A 23,799-nucleotide genomic window follows, 5' to 3' on the forward strand; every position below is an offset into this window, starting at 1 on the left:
ACTCTGAGTCTCCTTAGAAACTTCTCTTTTCTGTCTACTCCTTAAATGCTATGTTTCTAAAGGTTCTTTTTTAGGTTTTTCTCTTATTCCAGTTTAGTTATTAAATAATTATTGTAAAATACTGAAATACAATGATGGTAAAAACATTTTTAAAATAACAGACAGAATAGGTTAAGGATTAAAATACTGTGTTTACTGGTGGTCCAAAAATAAAGGAGAAGCTTTTTTTGTTGTGTCTAAATATTCAGTCAGAGAGAGATGAAGAATTACCGTACTCTAAAATTTGTAGTCAAATGCTCAGATAACATCTGCATTCTAGAGTTTTAGTCTTATTGTCATTTGAAAAATAAAGATTACACAGATTGTCTTGAATTATATAGCCAGTGAAAAATCACCTAAATATAAAGAAGTTAATCACAGTACCTACTATAGTAGGAAATTTTACCTGAAGATGATTAAGGGAGAGGCAGTCTGTCGAATCTTCAGCAAAACCACTGCTATCAGAGTGCTGACTTGCTGTACGTAATAGTTGATCTACCAAAAGAAATGTAGTTACACAAAACTATTAAATAGGACTTCAATGAGTACATTATGACAGATATATGATTCCCAAAAGATATATGATAAACAACAGTGATTCTTTCTTAGAAAAGAATGCGTAACTTATGAAAAATTGTGGCATAGGAAGTAACTTGAATTCAAACAAAACTGAATTAGATCAGGAATCCTTAGTGTTCAACTGCTAATTAAGCTCTAATAATAATGTATTTTGGTAAATACAATTAATGTCTTATCCTTAGAGAACAGCTGGCTGAAATGAAAAATGGCTCTAATAAAAATAAAAGTCCCAAAGTAAACCATTCTCATTATGTAAATATGTAAAGACACTTAGTAGGTGAAATCAGAAGTTTAAATGTAGTGTGCAGAAACTTCTATTACCTTCCTAATAAGAAAATAAAAATACAATAAAGGCCAACAAGTTAAATAATTTGTACACAAGAGTACTTAAATGTCTCTGATGTTTCAAATGATGCAAACATTTACAAGTTATGAAACAATTATTTCTTAACAACTGAATGAAACAATCACATAGATTCAACTAGTAGATAATATTGTTAATTTTATAATGACCTTGTTTATTTTTTGGCCTCAAAACTCTAACTCCTGGTTAGTATAACCTAAAAAAAAAATTTAAGTAAACAAAAGACCAACTAAGCACAGCAGGCATGATCACATGCCCAACCACACTACAACTACCACAGTGGGGGAGACTTTACAGCTATTACATTTACTGAGGGAGACACTTCATGAGACAGTCAAGTTCTGCAGAACTTAAAAAGCAACAGGCTAAATAAAGTGTGTTTACCAAGTCCACATTCATTTAAGATTTGAATGATGGAAAGTACTTCATAATGTTTGAATGAAACCCGAAATTAATTATAGGTTGCCTGACTTTGAAAAATAGTATAATAACCTTAGGTTCAACCTGGAGAAACATGAAACAGAATAATATTTTTCCCATTAAAAATTTAAAATAATTCTGTGATGTTGTTTTGAAATTAACAAAATTGCATAATGAAATATAAGGAATTGATCCATAGCCTTGCTAAGTCTTGATCCACAGCCTTGCTAAGTCTAGGTAAATTGTAATAATTGTGAAACTGAATTGGAATGAGCTGTTACCATAGGTGCTAATTATGCACTGTACTATTTGAGAAAATGATTAACATCTTATGTCATAGGAGTCATCACCATAATAATATGTCTGCATGTCTTTTAAAAAAAAAAAAAAAAAACTGGATTATCAGTGTTCTGAAGACAGGAACCTTATTTATTCTTCTTTGTATCCAAAGTACCTAGAGCAAGCCAACAATAAAAAATATTTGCTGAATGAATCAATAACTATCTCCTTAAAGCAACAACAGAATTAAACAGTTGCTTAAAGGATTTAGAAGTGAAACTGCCTAAAATGCCCAATCAAAGGGCAGCTGCCAAAGAGCCCAGGAAGCCCTGACCAGCTCCGCTCAAATTCTCTCTGCTAAGATCTGTTTTATCCACAGCATAGTACAGCCTGTGCTGAGCACACCTCTCTGCGGTTAGCCATGTCTGAACTTACACACATCAGGTCAAGTGTAAACTGCTCAGGCTTCAGAGCAGGTGTCAGGCAGTGGAAAGAACGAGGAGGCCTGGGTTCAAGTTCCAGCTTTATCATTATTAGCAGTAATTTCTCTCCTCCAAAAAAATGGGATAATAATTCTCCTACCTCACAGGGTTACTTCAGAAACTAAATAGAATGTAGGTGAAACTGCTTTGTAAACTATAAATCACAGTTGAGGTTCTTTAGTCAGACGTTTCAGTTTCACAAAAAACACAGTTCACTAAACGAAAAGGTAGAAGGGAAAAGAAATAGACCTCTGTCCTAACTGAAGAGATAAGACATTATTTCTAATTAAAAACTAGGAAGTTAGAGCAAATATTAAAGTGAGAACAAAACAAAATGTGGAAATTCTACTTATCCAGTATTGCAGAGAAACAAAACAGAATACCATATACTCTGCTAGACACTAAAGAGAATACTGAACATCTTTGGTAATAAGGAAAATGTTGGCCTGCTCTTAACATACCTACTGAATGTTAGTGTGTGACATGAGTTGAGTCACTAAACTTCTCTTCTTTAGTATGTAAATCCCAGGACTGGAGTTGAGATTAAGATCACTGTAACTTCAAAAGTCCTATTACTAAAGGTGAAGTATTTTTATACGTGCACTGTATGCATTTTTACTAACCTTGCGAAATGAATATATTACCAGTGATTCTAATTCTGCCACTGTGATGAAACATTTGCATATCACATTATCAGAATTCGATAGGCTGCCTCCGAAAAATGACTACAACACTGTGCTGTTCTCTCTCACACACAAAACCATTTTACTGTCAATTTATAAAGATGTGATTCAAACAAAAATGTTACCATTTTTACTCATGCCACCAGAAATAAGTGCTCCTACATAGATAAGAGGAAGATACCCACATGTGAATACAAACCACATTCCATCTTTCCCACCATAGGAAGCTTACTCTTCAAAGACCTTAAAGTAATTATACTGTTTTATCCCCCTTGTGACACAGGGCAAGCTGCTTTTTTACAATGCACCCCCTTGTCTACCTATCTAAAGCAAAGATTCCTGGATGGCTGTGAATCCTGCCTTACAGCTCAGGAACACATACACATATTTATGGACTCACAAAGGGAAGAAAATTAAGCAGGAAAGTTCATTTTGTGTCTGACCAGAACTGTGGTGACCTAGTGAGAGTGGAGCTCTTGTTTCTCAGTACCAAACTGCAATAAAAGAAAAATTTTATGCAAATTATCTCATATGAAGTCACTTCAGAGATCAGAAGAGAACAAACGTGTAATTTCCTATTCTAGGAACATACATATGAATCTTTGCTTAAAAAAAAAAAAACAGGGTGGTTCAGCATGTGTAAAGTTTTAAAAATAAATAATGGTCATTTTAACTTCCTCTCTCCTTTTCTCTAAATCGCAAAAGCTTTGTGACTTTAAAGATGATCAGACATGTTTTTCTTGTTATAAGTTAAAAGTGAAAGAAATGGATTCAAAGGTTCTTTGGTCAATAATTAATAATTCAAGAGAAGAACAATATCTACAGCCACTCACCTTTGATCCACAGTTTGAATTTAACTAGCTTTAACTATTGCTGAGAGACTGGTGTTTCCTGCCAGAGGCACATTCATGTATTATACCTAGGAGCCGGATTTAAATAATGAAAACCCAGAGGTAGATAATACAACTGTATATTTCAATCACAACCATGTAAAAAGTAGGCCTGACTCTGTTGCTCTATCATTTTCCATCTAGCCCTTGTGCAGAACTGAAAAAATATTTAGAATACACAGAATTGTGTAAGGAGGTCATTACAAGATAAACAAACTAAAATTACTTTATAAGCACAAAAGTCTTCAGGAAGATACGAACAATTCTATAATGAAGCATAATGAAGCGTGCACACCTGTGTTCTTAATCTTCTTTTTACACTTACAGGTACTACAAACACTGATAGATAAAAAAAATAAAATACCTTTTCCAAATCACCCAAAGACACTTCGGTAATGTGCTTGGGAACTAGTGGGTATTGGTTTACTTACCTCTTTTTGACTTGTTAAGACCTAGCTGGTAAGTGGTTGGAACGTGAGGAGCTTCTCCCTCTGTACTTTGAACCTAAAGAAGAGTTTTAAGTAGTTAAAACTTAAAGATACAGCAAAGAAGAATACCTCTAGCATTTACTAAACAACCAACCTAAGAAGGTACCAATGCTTTATATATTTAAAAAGTGCATCCTATCTCAAAATTGTTATAATGTCCCACATCTCAATTTTATGATCTATTTTTCAGTTAACAATAGGACTACAAGTTTACAGCTAGCAAAGAAAAATAACTACACTTGTAAACTACTTCATTAAAAAAAGTTGCTATTAAGTGAAAAACAGATCCATAAAAAAAAGTTCTTCTCTAAATGTTAAACTGCAAAGTGTAAAGTCAATCCCAGGAGAAATGCTAACACACTCGCTGCAGCACACACGTGAGGCAAAGTCGTACATCTTGAAAAACGGCACATCATGCTCCCACTGCAAAATCTTATAAAAGTCCACAAATTTTCAGGTATCAGAAACCACTCATGTATAAGACTGCTTTGTCCTGACACAGATGTTCTTTTAAGACATAACTTGGGAGCTGTAAGTGGAAAAGCAGGTTTCATTACAGGACTAAAATGTTGAAAGGTCTTAGCCATAAATCCTCCATGAAAATTATGTTCAAAAAGATATCAAACCCACAGAAGTTGTTCTTTTATGCTGTCTTTTTCTTCCCCACCTGAACAACTACATAATTTAGGAATTTCCAGATTCTTTACTTATCACATTCACTCCCCAAAGACTCTATTCTAACTCTATACTAAGATTAAATATTGGTGGGGGTATAACACTAAAACCCAACACTTTACCCCTGTAATGATTAGTACTTAAAATAATAAATAACATCCTAGTAAAATGGGCAAGCTAGCCAAACATTTGGGCTTTCAGCCTTGAACAAAATGGAGAGCAAATAGCAAACAAGTTTTAGATAAAACCCTCACAGTTTTGAACTATAAATCCATTCCAGAGTAAGAACTATTCCATAGGAATGACAGTGGAATAGCCAACATAAAAAAAAAATTTCAAAGGTTAAAGATATTATTACCTAATTTAAAAATTGCTCTGATTTGTGATATCTTTGTTCTACATAGTTGAACATGAATCCGTGCTTATGTATCTTTTGAGAACTGGAAGCATACAGGTCATTTAAAACCATCACCTATAAATCATATATAAAATGGTTTCTACCATTCTTTGTTATTATTGAAAAATTGTATTCTTCAAAGCAGCAGACATAAGTTCAACAGGAAAACCATTGTTTTGTGTACAAAGAAACAAAATGCATTTTCTTTTTATAGTCAACAGAAGGTCTATTATTAGCCCCTATTCAGGCCTAGGCTACTTCAAAGAGTTTTCTGTAAACCAAATATCAAACAGACCAAAAAAGTATAACAGAAATCCAAATGTTTCAAATTTTATTCTAGGAATCTCAGCTTAGGCAAAAAAGATTATGATCTTTCACTTTTAAATGTAGAATTATCACATATTCTATTCTTTAGATTTATAAAATTAGTCAGAAGATAACATGGCTTTAATGAACATGTATCATCAGTATACTATCCTTCAAGATGCTACTCTATGGCCAAAAAAAAATCTCCCTTTCTCCCTCCACTAAGAACTCCATAATTAACTGAAAGAAAAGAACAGGGCCCTTAAAAATGAGCTGACAGGATCATATTTAACTAATAAAGCTACTAAAGTTAGGATCCTTCCCTCCACTTACTTAGCAAAATCATCAATCACTTGCTGAAGACAGAAATAGACTTGCTAGTGATAATGGTTGAACTTCATAGCTTATTATGTTTCATTATTGGTTACAGCTGTGCAGAGGAAAACAGTCAAATTCAAGATGGGGTGCATCACAGAACATCATAACGCAAACACTGAATTTAGATTTACGTGGCAGGATTTTTCCTATTCCATGGTTTCAAATCCTCAGTGGAATTCTGCTAGTTTGCTACAAGTTGGTCTTTTATTAAATTAACTATAGCTAAATATTAATAATCAAATTGAGTGATGTATAATGGGTGTTCATTATACTATTTTCTCTAATCTCTGGGTAAGTTTGAAACTTTTCCTAATAAAAATTACCAAAAAAAAAAAAAAAACCCCAAAAAAAACCACCCAAAACCACTAAACCAAAATGATAAAATCACTTCCTCACTGCTTTGGGATTTAAAGCTGTAGGAAAACAGCTTTAGAATAGTTCACACATTTGAGTTACTACATTTTAAAAATGTTTTCATCAAACAATTATACCTTTTTGAATCAATGTCCTGCTACCACGCAGACACCTAGTTTGGTTTTTCAACTTCTCTCACATTTACCTTGACTAAGACACATCTTCTAGGCACAATTCTATTGTACTGTGCTTTATAGAGCAGCAACAACGTAGAATATTCTAATTCAAACAACCCTTCCTCTAAGGTTTAAAGAGACCTATACAGCAGAAAACCAAAACTGGAGCTTCAAAAATTACAATTCTAATTTTTAATGATACCTCAAAAAAATTCAAAGGAGAGCATTATTTTTCCAAAGAAGGGGCATGGGGCTGTGCACAGGCTGACTAGAGTTCTTCTCCAATGTCTGACCCTATCACCCAGTCGGACCATACCAAATTTTATGGTGTAATCAAAAGGAGCAGGTTTGTACAAAGACCCAAATTCAAGTCTTATTCTGAAGGGCCAATGGAACAATTTAACTACCTGCCAGATATCTGACTGATTTATTAACTCAGGCCAGTAAATATAATGAAAAGAATCCTGAAACTTAATGGCTAAAAATAAATAATGAGGTACATTAGTTAAATCAATAATCAGTGTGAAGACAGGATTAGAAACATTTACTAAAACTTCAGTAGCTTAAAAAATTGCATATGCTGCCAATAATATCTATATTTAAATATAAATTTATTTATAGACTAAGAGACACATGACAACCTATTTACAAAAATACACAGATAAAAGTTCCTCTAGCATTTAAGTACGAAAAAAATTTTCCTTTACACCTAAAAGATGAACAACTGCTTACTGAGTAAAATCATTCTGGTTTAACTGTGAATCATTCATACAACTAATCTATGGCTCTAGAGTTACCATGATGCATTTATTCAAAATAAATCATTTCAAGAAGAACACAAGAATTATCCAAGCAAGTCATTAGCAATTAGAGAACTCAAGAATAGGGCTTTACAACTTTTAGATACACTGAAACATGGTCTGCAAGATATTTTTTATAAGGCAAACTGACTTTTAATTGAAAATAGTGTCTGGCCTTTTCTTCTTATCATAAGAAATAGTCACTTTCACTCTCCAAGGCTTGGGTCAGTCCTGTCATCTATTTAATTAACTCTTTTTATATTTAAATAGTTCTTCTCTCTGCTCCTGGTGACTGTCAGATCTTACCTTCTGTCTCAGAGGGACTAGGCAGCTTCACACACAGAGCCAGAGCGGTATCTGCAACATTTTCTCCTACCTAGTTACCCAAAGCAGCCCGCAGTCAGTTAATCTGCTTGAAAACTGGCTTACTGACAGAGTGTGCGTGCTCTAGCTTATATTCACTCGCTATTTTTACAAAAGGAAGAAAGTTCCCAGTAGGAATCAAACCTCCAGGGAAAGGAGTGCAAAAGAAAAACAGTAACAAGCTACTCTGAATGGGATCTAAAAGTTCACTTTAATAAGATTGTTCTCTTCATTTGTCAGTATGATTCAACAAGCTTGGGAGAAGAGGAAATTAAAAGAAACACATTATTTCCTTTCTTTATCTATTGTTCTACAAGCTTTCTTTAAAGTTCCCAAAGGGATTAAAAATACAATTCTAAGAGGTTTTTATCCACATTTGAAATGTACCTGAAGAATAAGGAATATCAGTAAAATTCCCTGTATTTACAATGTAGCTATATTCTTTTTTTGAAAACAAAAATCTTCCATTATTTTTTAAACCACCAATGCCTGTAATCTTGTACTTCAAAAAAATATTCACTTCCATGTCAAGTTACTTTCTTCATTAACGGCTTTTGCCAGCAGAGGGAGCAAAAAAAAAAAAGTCTATTAGTAAACGTTCACTTGCCACCAAAGTATAAATATCTAGCACTTTATAAACGTTGTAAAGAACTTTCATGTATGGTATCAGTGATTTAAAAAACAAAAACAAAACTCTGGATTAGAATTCAGGAATTCTAGAAATTAAAAATCAACATATAAGAGTGTCTTATCTGAGTCACCAAAATCAGGTCTGCAAGTATCTAACAACTATCTGTACTCTATCCCATTGTCAGAAGAGGGGCCCTAAAGGGAGGCAAGAAGTTACACTTTAATTACGAATGCTAGGACAAGTTTAGACCAAAACAAAGCCAAAAAAAAGAACTGAACAGTGAACTGGAACAAAAAGGTTCTAATTAAAGTTGCCATTTTCTGAACTCATTATAATGAGAAATAAAGAAGCTTACAAAAAATGTAAAAATATTTCAAAGGGCTGCTCTTGCTCCCTTTTTATTTCACTTTTTAGTCGGAATTAAAGTATTAAAAGATGCATTCAAAGACCACAATTAAAGCTGTATCAACAATTGAAATTTTGCAATAAATGAAACATCTTTACTGATGTGAGAGACACTCACCTAAGAGGACATTTTATGAGCAGAATCAATAATCCTGTCTCCTAGTTCCCTAAAAGAATGGCAAGTGATTCTAAAAGAGCTGTGAGATACTACTAAAATTATTCTGTAATAATTTTTAAAAAGAAAAATTGCACATTGTATAATTTATAGCCATAAATTGTCAGCAGTACATATGTGCTTGTTTCCTCACATGTAAAATAAGACCAGTACTGCTGGCCTCACACACTGAGAGAGGGAAGTACTTCAAGGGCCTAGTACAGTGACTGCCACAAGGTAGGTGCTTGATAATGTTCAGTTTCCTGCCTCAAGGTATATCACTCCAATGCATAAGTTATCCTCTGACTATTCAACAGCAGTTTTAGGTGAACCTCATCAAAATGAATATTTTTATCTTGTCCAATTTGAAATTTATGAAACTAGTAAGAATATCACTAGGTTAAAAAAAAAAAAAAGTAACCAAACACTGGTCTTCTGGGGTTGCAGAAATCCTTTCAGTGGCCTTTCAAACCTTCCTTGAGGTTCCCTATCCTCCCCTTCAGGTACATATCTTCATGTTCTTTCTAGTCCCATACCCAGACCTATCCTCAAAGCCTTCTTCAAACTTACCCTTCCACTGAGATACATTAAGAAAAGCTTGCCCAAAGGCACACAGCAGGTCAGTGGCCCAAACAGAACTCAAACCTGTTTGATTTCAAAGCCTGTATTTTTAACTATTATGCAATATTGAGTTTGAATATATTCTCTCAGGGCTTTCTCAGAACATCAAAATCTTAAACTGAGAGAGAAAAGGGGTTAAAGTTCAAGTATCACCAATGGATGACAAAAGATCGAGAGGAGTCATCTTGATATCACATAGTTCTACGACTTCTTGGTTTGTGAAACATAAAACAAAACACCTGGAAAGTCAAAATCAGGATGATTTTTTTCTAGTATAAATCTATTTACCACCTTTCATGTTAAAAACATTTTGTGGCACTTTTTTCCCCTCACTGTTTGAAACAGTTCTCAGTAATTTTTTACCTACCTCTTCCATTTCAAAGGAGTCCTTCTGCTGTGCCATTATGTTTCTTATGGACGGGATCGTCAATGGTGCACAGGGCTCTTTTTCAGGTGTGGACAAAGAGACATCTTTCAGCTCCCCGCTATCTTCCAGCTCACTGTGGCTGGACATGTTGAAATTGCTTCCTAAATCAGTTTCTATAATACCAGCTTCATCACCCAGTTTATTCTCATGACTTCGAGTTTCTTTACTTTGTCCACTTTCAGTTTCTTGGTTAAAATTACTGTTTGCTTCATCAGAAAGTATATCAGTGTCAGCATTCTCCGTAACAGCTGCTGAACTACCTGATACTTCTTCTTTAACTGTAGCCAGCATAGAAGATGAGTCTTTCTTCTTCACAATTTTTTGGGACTTTTGATCATTTTTACTGCCACTTTCTTCCATCACTGAAACATTTAGAATCTTTCCTTTGTCAATTGCTGGGGAAGGAGTACCACCTTCTCCTTTCTCTGTTTTATCAACACATAAATTTAGTTTTGATAGTGTTTTCATTAAGCGATTTGCAGTGTTACTTCGGGTTAAAGGTGGAGGCGAGTCTGTCTCCTTGCTAGAGGTCACTGAGGACAGACTTCCAATTCTCTGCAGGGGAGTCCCAGAAACTTGGGAATATAAAGAAGAAAATGCATTGGCCACAGTAGTAAGCACTTCAATTTGACGAAAACGGCCTGTAAAAGGAAAAAAACATTAATTATATATATATTTATATGTGTATATACACACATATATACACACATATTAAACCACTACTATTATTCAGAATTTCAATAACTGAACTACTTAGATCACAAAGATTATGAAACCAGATTTTTTTCCTTATCTAACGCTTAAAACTTCTCTACATATACTGTGGAGAGGGAGAAAGATTTTTCACTCTTAAGCACTAGAATTTATATTTTAAAACATCAGAAGGAAGGACAAAGCATAATGATAACACTGAATAAGACAGAAAAGACTAGCTGTTGATCTGTAGCTGTGGCTCTGTTTTTAGGTCTTGAACTACTCCAAATGCTAACTACATGCAAGCATATGTTTTATACCTAATGGGAGGGAGGTTGGATTTATAGATCTCTTAAAGCTAATCCAAGGACCACCTACGGATCCCATTTTGGGGATTTTTGGTCAGCAGAGAAAAATAAGCAAAGATTTAACATGAAAAATCATCAAATTAGCCATGCCATTGTAGATTGAAAAGAAAGTACCCAAAATTGACTGACTTCATCTAATAGTAACAAGGCCCCTCCTCTACTTCTTTCCTTTTGGAACAAAAGCAATCTGGAGGTAAGTATAAAGTTCTACATGTAAGTTACATTCTGCAGTGTGACACTTAAGAAAGTGGATTATGGAGGGGGGGGTGGTAAATTAACTTCTATAAATAGAATAATAAAAATTTAGAATAAGCAAAACAGCTATTGTGTTAACCTCAATAATGAAATAAATTTCCACTGCTATTCCTAGAAATTAATAAGGCTTTAAAAACAAGACCATCTTGCTGCAGATGCCATGATTCTAAAAGTAATAGGCTACCATTTAAAACCTTACTTGTTAAAGCATAATTTGGATTTTCTACTTCCATCCGTTGCATTTGTGCACTCAAAAATACTTTAATATCGATTCCTCTGGCAAATGATGAGGAATTAAAAAACCTGGAAGGAATTTTAGAAGCAATATCTGGTTCATCTCGTCCAAATCCAAGATTATAAAGGATTTCTTCAGGATCTTCCTCATAAAGTTCCAACAATTCTGAAACACTAAAAAAGAAAAGAAAAAAAAAGAAACATCAAGATGTAAAATAAATTTATAGTCCAGTCACATTACAAATTCTTATACCTGCTTTCCAGTGAAAAAATCTTCCTACAGCTTCTGCTCTTTAAACCATTATTTATTTCAGCATCTTTATACGTTGTGTGCCAAAGGCAATAAATAACCCTTAAAAAGGGCCCGTTCTCTCAAGCTGTTAGTTTTGGGAAAAAGACCTAAGCCCTAAGAACACCCTCAGTAAGAAACTCTCTGACTCCTCACCTTATTTTTTTTGTCATTTTAAGAGATTTCCAGTAAAGCAGCTAAACAATTAGAGGAAAGATGAGGGAGAATAAGGAGTAAACAGATTAAGAAAAAATGAAAAGGGAAGACACGCTAGGAAGTTGGCACAACTTTACTAACAAGGGACATTCGGCAGAACTTTAGTTTTTCTGCTATCTTTGGCTGTCTGACAAGAGGCAATACAGGTAACAACGGATCTCAGAAAAGTGGGGAGGAGCTTCCTTTCAACTTCTGCCTAACCACTTGCACTCAGGAAGTAGGAGGAGTAAAGTAAGGAGAGTATGGGTTACACATACTCTCCTTACTCTGCTCTAATTCTACTGGGAACTGAACACTTATTAACCCTTATCTCTCATACCAGTGATAATCCAAGCTGAGACTCACTGGGGAAAAAAGGAATGTTAGAGACAGAATTTGAGCAGAAGGAAATTTCAACTTGTTTCAGAGAAAATGTTCAAATTCCAAAACAATAATTTGGATAATAGTTTAAATTGGTTCATTATGCACACATATTTGCTTATGTTTTGCTTATTTTAATATACAGTTTAAAGATCTTTGGTTTTATATGAAGATAAATCTATACTTAAATATCAAGCTTTAAATTAGAAAGGTTTATTCTGATTTTTATGTCAGAGTAACTCAAGACCCTAACAAATGGAGAATTTTGGAAGTAGAAATTATTCCACTCTGGAGTTTCTTTCAAGCTGTTGATAGGGCTCAAAATACTCATTAATGGATTCCAGCAGCATTATTAACATATCTGTTAATTTTTATTTAATCTTAATTTATAAAAAAAAAAAAAGGAGACACTTCTGTCAGTTATGCTGATCCATGAACCACTTTGGGTTCCTTTTGACTTCATGCCGCCAAGCCAAATTCAAGGCTGACGAAGGGATAAGAGCAGGCCATCTACAACACAATGTGACTGCAGGGTAACTTCAGAATAAGTTACCTTGAGACTGTCCCACTACTTTTCCCGGATCCAGTGGAATTCATACTTCTCCCCTTCTGATGAAACTGTAGTCTTCTCTCTTTGGCCAAGATATTACTGCTATAAACAAAATTAGGCCATATAAAACTTTATTTCCATAAATATTTCCATAAAAAATTTTCATTTTTAGAAAGGAAAAAAAACAAACAGCTACATACCAGTTTTCAATTTGAGCATCAGTTTCATGGAGGTGGTTGGCTAAAGGTAAAAAGAATAAATGCAAAGCACAATTGTTAGTCAGACAATAACTACTGTGATATAGTCATTAAGAAAGCAAAGCAGCCACGTTATTATAGCTAAATGCCTAATATGCCAAACTCTTGTCTTGGCTTATTACATATTCATCATTAAAGGTAATATACAGAGAGATAAGAACAGAATCAGTAGCTTTTGGAGGGTGTTTTTGGTTTTGTTAGCAACGTAAAACTACTTCCACTGAATGTTTAAAATAAAAAGACATAAATAACCAATTAAATTTAACAGTTTGAAATAAGTAGTAAGATATGTGATGTATGTAGTTCTGATTTAAAAACTGCTAATAAAGAATACCTGATAAGCAAAAACATGATTAAGCACTATTTAAGTATGGCAATATCTATTCCTAACATGGTTTTTTAAGGCTGATAATTCACTCCAGTTACAACCAATTTTTCACACACGTACTTTGAAAATTTCTACTCATTTCAACATAAGTTTTCTTTTAAAAGTTGCCTTTCAAGTTTATCTTAGACTTACATGTTCTAAACAAATAAATGTTGTTAATGTTAAGTTTACAGTGAGTTAAATTTACTGCATTTAAATTTCATAGACAAATTCAATATGGATGAACAGGCAGAATATGGAGGGTTTTTAAGGCAGTGAAAATATGGTATATGATACCATAATGATGGATACGTGTCATTACACATTTGTCTACACCCACAGAATGTACAAAGACCAAGAGTGAACCCTAGGGTAAACTATGGACTTTGGGTAAGTATGATGCCTTATTCTGGGTTCTTCAATTGAAAAAAATGTACTACTCTGGTGGGAGATGTTGACAGTGGGGGAGACTATGCATGTATGGAGCAGAAAGTATATGGGAAGTCACTGTACCTTCCCCTCAATTTTTCTGTGAACAAAACTGCTCTAAAAAAATGCAGTTTAAAAAAAAAAAATTCCATATTGTGAAACTACTAAGGCAGATATCAAAAGTGCTATTTATAATAACACTGAAATAAATTTTAATAAGGGGTTAACAGTATGTTAAACTACACTGATTAGGAAGCAGTAAGTTTAAGCTTATTTATAGGGTTTATTTCAGAGTTTATTCCTTAAAAGCATATTAACAGAAATATGAAAACTAACATTCACATATTCTACAGTTTTCAATGTTAGAAGGCTCTAAATAAGTAATCTATCATACAGATTTACTTCAAACAGCAAAAGATTGAGGATATTAAATTCAGTGGCTAAGTTCACTATCAACTTATAACTCAAAAAGATGTAACAAAATCCTTAAATCCTTTTTAATAAAAAGCACACATTAAGAACCTAGTTATACAGTTACCAATAATTTTTAAATACCAGTAAAATTTTAAAAAATCTTAATTTTACATTATGGAAAACTTTATTAGTAATCCACAGGAAAAGATTACATAATCAGTGAAAATTTAAACATAGTAGCACAATACACTCTTAAAATTCTAATGCAGCCTTGAACAGACATCAGCATAATGATTTCTAATGAAATTCTATCAATAGTAACTCTATTTTGTCTTTGTCCTTTAATCTTCTAAAATATCTGGAAAAAGAGGAAACGGGAAAGACAGGAGACACTTGAATGCAAAGAGAAAGACAAGCTGCAGCTGTTAAGTCTGACATAAGGCTACCTCACACTAAAATAAGCTTCACTTTAGTTTTCTCACATATAAATATTTAAGCTTCCTTCCTTTTCAGGAACAGTTCTTCCCTCAGTTATATCACCATTGTTTGCCCCAAATAGTTCCTTTAAGCATTGAAGTCCAAAGAAGACCTTTGGACGTTTCACAATGGTTTTCCAGAGTCATTCCTACAGGTCTCCTACAGGCTCTGACTAGATTAACACATAAAATGTTCTGTAAAATGTGTCTGAGCCACTTTCAAGAACTTTAAATTTAGCTCTGAGGATCATCAACCTGAAAGCAAGCGACTGTCTCTCTTTTTTTTTTTTAATTTTAAAACTATATGAAAATACATTTCTTCCAAACATACCTTCAGCTCCCAATGACAAATCATCCTCAAAACTTCCTCCATTTCTCACAAGCACACCTGAAAGATACATTCAAAGATTCATCCTGGTATTCTGTTCTTCCTGACCCCCACATAAAATCATTGTTTTAATTAAAACAAACTGACCAAGCAAAATATAAAACACAGTAAAACGTTTCAGACCTGAAGGTACTCATAAATTATTCTGATTGTATAATTTCAGGAAGGAAATATATGTTTTCACTTTATCATAAAGGAAACCATGATTTGCAGCCAGGTAGCATTATTAGAAGCCCCAATCTACAGGCTATTTCATTAATAAGCCTTTACAACGTTCAATTAGGTAACGTAACTTACCCAACAGTTTCATGGAAAACCAGATTCCAGTGCAATCATTCCTTTTATCCCCTTATATTAAGGCACGAGCTCAAGCTAGATTTTCCTGATACTATAAGTGTTTTCTTGTTTTTGTTTTTTTTTGTTTTTTTAATTTATTTATTTTATTAGCTGTGTTGCGTCTTTGTTGCTGTGTGCGGGCTTTCTTTAGTTGCGGTGAGCGGGGGCCACTCTTCGTTGTGGTGTGCAGGCCCCTCATTGCCGTGGCTTCTTTTGTTGTGGAGCACAGGCTCTAGGTGCGTGGGCTTCAGTAGTTGCAGCACATGGGCTCAACAGTTGTGGCTCATGGGCTCTAAAGCGCAGGCTGAATAGTTGTGGCGCACAGGCTTAGCTGCTACGCGGCATGTGGGATCTTCCTGGAGCAGGGATCGAACCCATGTCCCCTGCACTGGCAGGCAGATTCTTAACCACTGCGCCACCTAGGAAGCCCCTATAAATGTTTTTTATATGCCTTGCCACTACCTGCACATTCTTGTTGTACTTTGAACTTTAGCATTCTGCCTTGCACAGGTGGTAAAATTTCAGGTGTGGCAATTTCAGTTAATGTAAGCAAAGAAATGCTACACTAAAGCTGACCTCATTCACTCAATATATATTTTCCTTATGTTTACATATCATATTTCTATATTTAATTAGTCTTTATATGTAATATCTAACTGGACAGTGAAAACAAAAGAGTTTCACATTGTGGAAAGGTCTGGTAATTTGTTTAAACTCACCACTGTTTTATGGTTCATGACAAGGTTTCTCCATTTTGGCTTTTCTCTTAGAACAGCATATTTTATAAACATGAACATCACTTTTATAATTTATACACACACACAGACACTCACTCAGAGGACAAAAAAAGTGGGACCCTCATAAAGAACAGATTTAGAAAGGCAGCTCTCTCTTACCCTTAAGTGTGCTACTGCTTTGCTCATCCAATGAGGCTCCCAAAGGGGTGCTGAAACCACATAAACATATAAACCTCAGTCTTGAAAAACTGTCTGGAGAGCTGTCACTTCACAGCCTTACACTTTAAAGGGTTATAGCTAAGCAAGCTTCTAATCACAGTTTAACTCTCCTCCCAAACACATGGAACGCAAGTGAATTACATAAGTAATACCCTACTAAGCAAATACCTATCATCAAGTCAGCTCACCAGGAATGATTTAATCACACGTCTGATCTGCCACCAATTAAGAGCGAGAATGGCAATTACAAGTGATATGAATTGGCATTTTGTTCATGAAAAAGAAAAGACAATGACAACAAGCATTAAGAAATGTCTGCTCCCCTCAATCCTTTCCCTAGAAACAGGAAACAGAATTAAAAGAAAACAAATCTTTATCTCAAAATTAAAAAGTCAGAGTCTAGTTAGAAATAAGGCTCAACAGTTTTCTTAAATCTCATCTAGCATTTTAGAACACCACTCAATGCCTCCCTTACCCCAACTACTATCTTTTCTGATACAGTGGAGAAGTTTGGAATTTATTTATGCTTTTAAACTAAAATAAAATATATATATATATATATATATATATATAATGTTCTTCATTTAACTATGAAAATTACTAAAAAGTTGGCTTGAGAATCAACCTTAAGAACTAGTCATTACTAAAATTCTTTCCTTCTTGTTGCTCACAGATAACTTACAAATCTTTTTAAGTTTGCAACATTTTGCAACATGAAAAATGTTTTTCATTTCTTTCTCAAAATTTAGTTAAAGAAACAGTGTTTTATTATAAAAGTTCTACTTTGTGTTATAAGCCTTTCATCAGTAACAATTTATACCTGTTATAAATTCACATCAGACATGGGATCAATCATAAAAATATCAGTTTCAAAGAAATATTACTGAAATGCCAACTAAATGTTAAAAGTTCCCACAAATAAATATACAAGCAATGGCAGTTCTTTAAAAATTAGTGTCTTTGAAATGAAAAATAAGCCATGACCATAAAGATAAAAAAACTCTAAGTTTTTGCATGTATTTTAATAAAACTATACTTTATGCCTTCAAAAAAAGTCAACTACTCTTCCCTGATGGCTATTTTCATAGGACAAAACATTGCATTACACCTTCTGCAGATGTCTCTACTGGCTTGGGCTCCAACAGAAAATGGCAAATAAGCAAAATATAACTAGCATTCTCCTTCAAAAACAAGTCTCTCACTCAGAAATATTATCAAAAACTCTATCCCTTCATAGATGCTACTTATTCAAACAATTTGTTTCCACTTAGCCAAAAAAAAAAAAAAAAGATTATCAAAATAAAGACTCTCTTTAAGGAAAAACAACATGATATCTTTATTCAGGATATGGATAGCAATAAGAAAACAAAGAATATTTGAGAACTTTGAGAATTTATCACAGGGGGAAAATGCTGTCTTCAGACCATTAGTACATAATATATAAAGTAGACAGATGCCTGACTCTGGGAAAGATCCTAATTGTTATAGGAAAAAAACAAAAAAAACCCACAGCTGCAAATATCCTAGCAGTCAAATCTGTGATAATAAAGCTAACAATAAAAGACTGCTTGTTCTAGCTTTCCAGAGTATAAATGAATGTCCCTTTTGTACAGAATAGGTGCAACTGTAGGGAACAAGAAATCTATGAAGGAAATCCATGAGGGAAAAAGCAACAGACTATAGAATCTGCCTATACAAATCAAGATTATCAACAAAGATTCTGGAATTTTGACAGATCATGTGTCCTCATGAATATTAACATTTGCCCATTTCATTTATCTTAAAAGATGCACTTATTTACTGTCTACTTGATATGATCTCTTACACAATCTTAATTCCCATACATCATAAAATAAACATAATGTGATCCTTCTCTTGCTCTTAAACATTTTTTTATGCATGTTTAGAGAAAAGGTCTATATATTTCATCATATCTCAGGAGGGTCTATGACATCCTCAATAAAGATTAGGGACTTATATAATAAAGAGTTCAGTCAAGGTTCCAGGCAATTCACCAAAACATGATAGCAATATAGTGGCCAATATTTTATGTCTTTAGGGAAGAAAAATAAACTGGCGTATATAAGAATCACTCCTCCCTCCCCCACAAAAAGACTTCCCAAACTCTGGTACTTGGACAAAAGATTTAAAAAAGCCCAAATTGAGATGGCAAAAAAATACGTACAGAAGCAAACACCTTACCAAAAGTTAAAAAGCCAACATTCTTCATATGAGATTTTATAAGAAGCAAATAAGTTGGGAAAAAATATGAAACAAGCACATCTTACTGTAGTAAGATATAACTAATCTCCTCTGTACTTTATCAAACATTTCTGTACCAGCTACCAAAGCGTGTAATTAAACAGATTTATGCAGCCTGAACGTCTTCAAAGCTCTGTTTCCCTTCTGTGAATTCCAGTGCCATCTGACAAATGCATGTCCAAGAAGTAAGCTAGAACAAAGTTAGCTAGTTTTAACAGCTCTCCAAACAGAATTAGGGCACCAACATAAAGTTAAAGCCGTTAGTGTAAAGTAAACTACATTCATCTGAAACACATTTGAAAGGGAAACAACTCTATGCCAGATGTACAGATGTCAAAACAAAAGCAAAATAAAATACTGTGTGAAATGTGACAATCCTTTAAAAGAAAAACAGGGCAAGCATAATAACATGGCATGATTCTCTCTTTTGCGTTCCTGATCTCTGATGTTAACATCACGCACCGGAGCCGAAGTCCTAATAACTGTGAAGTCAACATGGTCACCAAATAATCGGCGATCACAGCACTTCCATTTCTAATCGCTTAAAGGAGGAAGCTATCCGCCGGCTCACTTTCCGGTTTATAGCTTACGAGGTCCACGGGACCCGCAGGGACGGGGCCCAAGTCACTCCGCCCGGGCGTCGCATCTGCGCTCATCTCACCCCCGGGACTCGAACCGAGCAAGCGAGGACTCACCGGCAGTCCTTGAGCCATATCGCAATCTTCTCGTTGGGCACGTTCCCTGCGGGGCAGAGAGAAGGGACAGCTCGTGACCGACCGCAGGGGGACTCCCAGCGCGGGGTCAACCCTGGATACCCCCAGGTAGGAAAACCTACTGGGGGCAAAACGCAGCCTAAGCAACACGTCTTAGTGACCATCTGAAAAGAAACGATGGCACCCGGGTGTCTCTGTTGACGCTGGAGACGCCTTGCCAAGCGCGCGCGTTTAAAGGTCGGCAGCGTCCCCTCTCCCCTCGGCCTCTCGCGCCCAGGACGATCCTCCAGAACTCACAGCAGTCGCCCGAGGCGCACGAGACGTCCCCGCCCGCCCGCGCGCCCGCACTCCCCGAGCTGCCCGCCCGCCGCGGTGCCGCTGGGCGCACGGACCTCTCCCCGCGGCCGCCGGCAGCTTCGCCCCAGGGAGGTCCTCCTCGTCGTCCTCGTCCTCGTCCTGCGTCGTCGCTTCTGTGGACAGGTCCTCCGTCTCCGACGCCTGCCAGGAGCCGCGACACTTGGCCCAGGCCTTCCTCCTGCGACTCGCCACTTGCCACTCCAGTTCCTCCTCCGCCTCCGCCGACGCCACCAGGGGCTGGTCCATGGCCACACCGGGGGCTCCGCAACCCCAGCCGGAGCCTGTGAGAGACACGGCGGCGGCGGGGACCCCCGCCCCTGTGGTCAGCGCCCGGCCGGGCTGGGGGCCCCGGGGAGCGGGAGCGGGCGCGGGCGGAGGAGGAGGAGGAGGAGAAGGAGGGGACGGGAGGGAGGGAGGGAAGGAAGGGGAGGGAGGGGGCGGAGGGCCAGCGCTTCACATGAAGCCGGCGGGGCGCGGCGCGGGAGCGCGAGTGGCCCGAGGGAGCGCGGCTGGGAGCGGAACGCGGGCCGGCCCTCGTCCCGGCTCCCCGCCCCGCCCCCCTCCAGCCCCCGCCTCCCGCCTCCCGCCTCCCGCCTCCCGCCTCCGCCTCCGCCTGACGCGACCGGGGCCTGGCCGGCAGCCGCGCGCCAGCGCGCTCCTCCCTCGGCGGCGTGCCACGCCCCCTTCCGGCCGGGGGCGCGCGGGGCGGGGCGCGGCGAGTGCGGAGCGGAGAGGCCTGCCCCAGTCCCCCGCCCCCGGCCCGCGGTAGAGGGCGAGATTTGTTTGCTTGTTTGTTGGGTAGGAATCTTTGCTTCCTAAAGTCTCCTCTCACCCCCAAACCGAAGGAATGTGGAAAAGCCAAGTTTCACTAAACGCCCTTCTTCACCGCGTCAAAACAAGCGCCTGCTTGGGCTCTCTGGAAGTTATCCTTCGAGGAGTCCAAAGAATTGTGTCTAAGGAATTGTGGAGGGAGATGGGAGCGCGCGTAATTGGTATTTCTTGTCAAAATATCGAAACTAGACAAGGCTAGGCTTCGTGGAGTGCTACTTTCATGCTTGAGAAAGGCATTTATCGTGGTTGTGTTGTGTATGAAAGATTTAATCTGGAAATTCCACATTAAAATTGGACGTAGAGAGATGAAGGAAAATAGAGCAAGGAACGGCTGGGAAAAATAGAAATATTTGCTTGGATTTTGGTGCTACAAGATAACAGGTGATGTCAGGGTTTAGAACTATTTTTAAAAATGAGTTTGAGCATCCCCTTTTGTTATTTCTAAAATCTCATTAGCAGAAAGACTGTAAAATCTTATTCAACATCATACCCAAGATCTAGACAAACTTCCCAGAACCATCTTAATATCATTCTGGGCCTTATACTGTGAAATATGAGGGGCACCTAGAACAGGGACACTGGTATCTCATTGCCTTGAAATTTCACTATTAATCTTTTCTTTGAATCTTAAAAACTTTCCAGCCTCCAAAATGCAGCCAACAGTTTAATGGCACTTCAAATTAGGCCAGAGTCTAGCTGCCTGTAGGGTAGATAGGTAAGCAGGAGAGCAAGTGATGGAGGTACCTGGAGAGAAGGCACTGAAAGGGCTGGTTAGAAGCCACAGAGAACAAAGTATGCTGTCTTCAGTTTCATTCGGGGCGCTGCTGGACCCCACCCTACCCGGTTCCATCATTTCCACATGCTGTTGTTGATTCACTGTGGTAGCCTCTCAGTTCACTCCTGTTCTTTCTGTCCAATACCTTCATAATCTTCAAGGTACAGCTGAGCCGGAACTTTTCCTGGACTGTATCTTTCCACATCTCTGGTCACATCTTTCCCACAATTGCCTGGTATATAACTGAATGTCTGTCTCATTTATTTTGGGACTGAACTGTGCAGTAAATAACATGACTGGCTTCTGAGGGTATGTTTGACTTCATAGGCAGATTGTAAATGGATAGACTAAAGAACATTATTCTATATTCTTCTTACACACCTTACACTTTTAGCACAGTGCTAATCCCGCAAGGGGCATTAAGTTCTCTTGAGGTAAATTTTCTATGCTTTACATTCTTCAGAATGGGCAGTCAGATGGATAAAATATTCACTCACTTTTTGTTGTCTCTCTGTGACCTATTATCTTTTATTTAGTTTTGTAGTTTAAATACTTTTAGACAACAAAGAATTTTTGAGAATAATGAACCACATCTTATATTTAAAAACCAAACCACCAAGTCAAATAATAAAGAAAGGGGGAAAAAAATGCCAGCAGGTTAACATTAGGATAGAGTACAGCAATTCTTGAATCTCCAATAGCACAACCGTATGTTTTCTTATACATGATAATTTTTAATGTAAAAAGTTGAGGGTACAGAAGTAATGAGGGAAATCCTTGAAATAGCAAGCTATTTTGAAAAGTAAGGGGTTTTAATTGTATTCTCAACTTTGAGATTTTAAAAAATGCCCAAGGTGTTTCATTTATTCAGAAATGAAAGCCATACTACACGTGAGGAGAGTCTAGCTGTTTGCTTGCTTCTTCAAGAATTTTTTTTTCCAAACAAGTATTGTATTGTTGACCTACTGCCAATCCACACTGCAGAAGTTCTACATAGAGAATACTGTCTTGAGTTTCTAAGGTCTACAAAGTGGAGGAAGAAAGACATTTATGTTAGATGTGGATAATCCCACCCAGCATGATGTAGTGGAAACTGTAGGGTCTTTGGTGTCAGACTGAAATTTGAAATCTGTTTCTGTCTCTTTTTAGTTGTATGGCTTAAGGTAAGGCAGCTAATATCTCTACTATCACGCTCCTCATCTGTGAAATAGCAGTCCTGATAACTACTTTCCCAAGGTGATGTGAGGATTCCATGAAATAAAGCAGATTCTCCATATAGCTATTGGAATTATTATATCGCAGGAGACAAAAATCAATTAATTTCATATGAGGGGACTATTCTTATGATAAATGGCATCTATTTTCATGCTTACGCTGCTGAATTTTTTTAAATGCCGTAAATTTAGGCTAGGACAGAAAACATACTCTGGTTAAATTAGGCAATTTTAAATGGAAAAGCATATGTCAAAAGTGAAACATTATGCTCAGTTGAATTAATTACTTACTTTTTGCTTTTCTAGGCCTTAACACATGCCTCCAAATTACAAAACAAGATTTACTACTAGGTAAGCTAAGGCATTTTGGTTCTGTTTAAGGTATTGTTTCTTCAGGATTCACGTAATTAAAAGTTTTATTTTGTGCATCAAAATCTTAATAATTAGGAATCTGATCAGAGAGTGGTATAGTGTTGCAGTTTACCAAATTGAAATATAAAATGCTATGCTTTTTATTTAATATGCCATCCTATTTACCTTACACCTCCCAGATCCCTTTTGTCTTAATAATAGAATTGCCTGAAGGAAAGGGTTCTGTGTAAAGTAAGTTTGGTAAACTCTGCATATTATATTCTCGCCTCCCCCAACCCCAACCCAGTCACAATGACTGTTAAAGACTTGGGAAGTTTTCAAGATTTTTTTTTTAATGAAACTGTTTGATTTTGCTCAACCCAACATTCCTAAAATTCGTTTCAACATGTAATCTTTTGGGCCCCCTCAATATAACTATTAACATTTCCAGGGATACCAGTGGAATGATTTACAATAAGATAAAAGAGGATGAAAAGAAAATATTACCGAATGAATGAGTTCTTCAAAAACTTTCAAAGCTCTATTTACAAACCATGTAATTGAACTATGAGGAAAGGTGTTTAGTCTGACTTTGATTTTTTTGATATATTTCTTTGTCATTTTTAACGATTAAAATATTTCTGGTTATTGTGTATTTTTTTAAAGTAATAAAATTGAGTATTTAAGGTCCATAATTTAAACTTATTACCTATACTTTGGGTTTTTCCACATTAGCAAAAACTCATATTATACTAGTTCGTTGTCCTCGTAAGTAAGCATTAATATAGCAAAACAAT

General features: G+C 36.4%; 1 protein-coding gene across 8 annotated transcripts in view; it reads right to left on the reverse strand.

Moving 5' to 3' along the window:
* The window catches only part of ITPRID2 (ITPR interacting domain containing 2), a 35,280-nt gene extending 15,066 nt beyond the window's left edge, over window positions 1–20,214 (reverse strand). For 4 of the 8 annotated variants that reach the window (XM_057744512.1, XM_057744508.1, XM_057744509.1 and 1 more), the window contains exons 1-10: window positions 19,867–20,214; window positions 19,457–19,502; window positions 16,440–16,489; window positions 15,151–15,207; window positions 13,077–13,116; window positions 12,880–13,005; window positions 11,427–11,635; window positions 9,852–10,552; window positions 4,168–4,240; window positions 446–534 (exon numbers count right to left, since the gene is read on the reverse strand). In XM_057744512.1, coding sequence (XP_057600495.1) covers window positions 446–534; window positions 4,168–4,240; window positions 9,852–10,552; window positions 11,427–11,635; window positions 12,880–13,005; window positions 13,077–13,116; window positions 15,151–15,207; window positions 16,440–16,489; window positions 19,457–19,502; window positions 19,867–20,077 — 1,602 coding nt within the window. In that variant the 5' untranslated portion in view covers window positions 20,078–20,214. The remainder of the gene's footprint in view (window positions 1–445; window positions 535–4,167; window positions 4,241–9,851; window positions 10,553–11,426; window positions 11,636–12,879; window positions 13,006–13,076; window positions 13,117–15,150; window positions 15,208–16,439; window positions 16,490–19,456; window positions 19,503–19,866) is intronic. The other 4 variants (XM_057744514.1, XM_057744515.1, XM_057744510.1 and 1 more) reach the window with 2 other exon arrangements.
* Window positions 20,215–23,799: the final 3,585 nt, after the last annotated feature.

Source organism: Hippopotamus amphibius, chromosome 8, assembly GCF_030028045.1.
Source record: "Hippopotamus amphibius kiboko isolate mHipAmp2 chromosome 8, mHipAmp2.hap2, whole genome shotgun sequence".
In the NCBI taxonomy this organism is placed as follows: Eukaryota; Metazoa; Chordata; class Mammalia; order Artiodactyla; family Hippopotamidae; genus Hippopotamus; species Hippopotamus amphibius.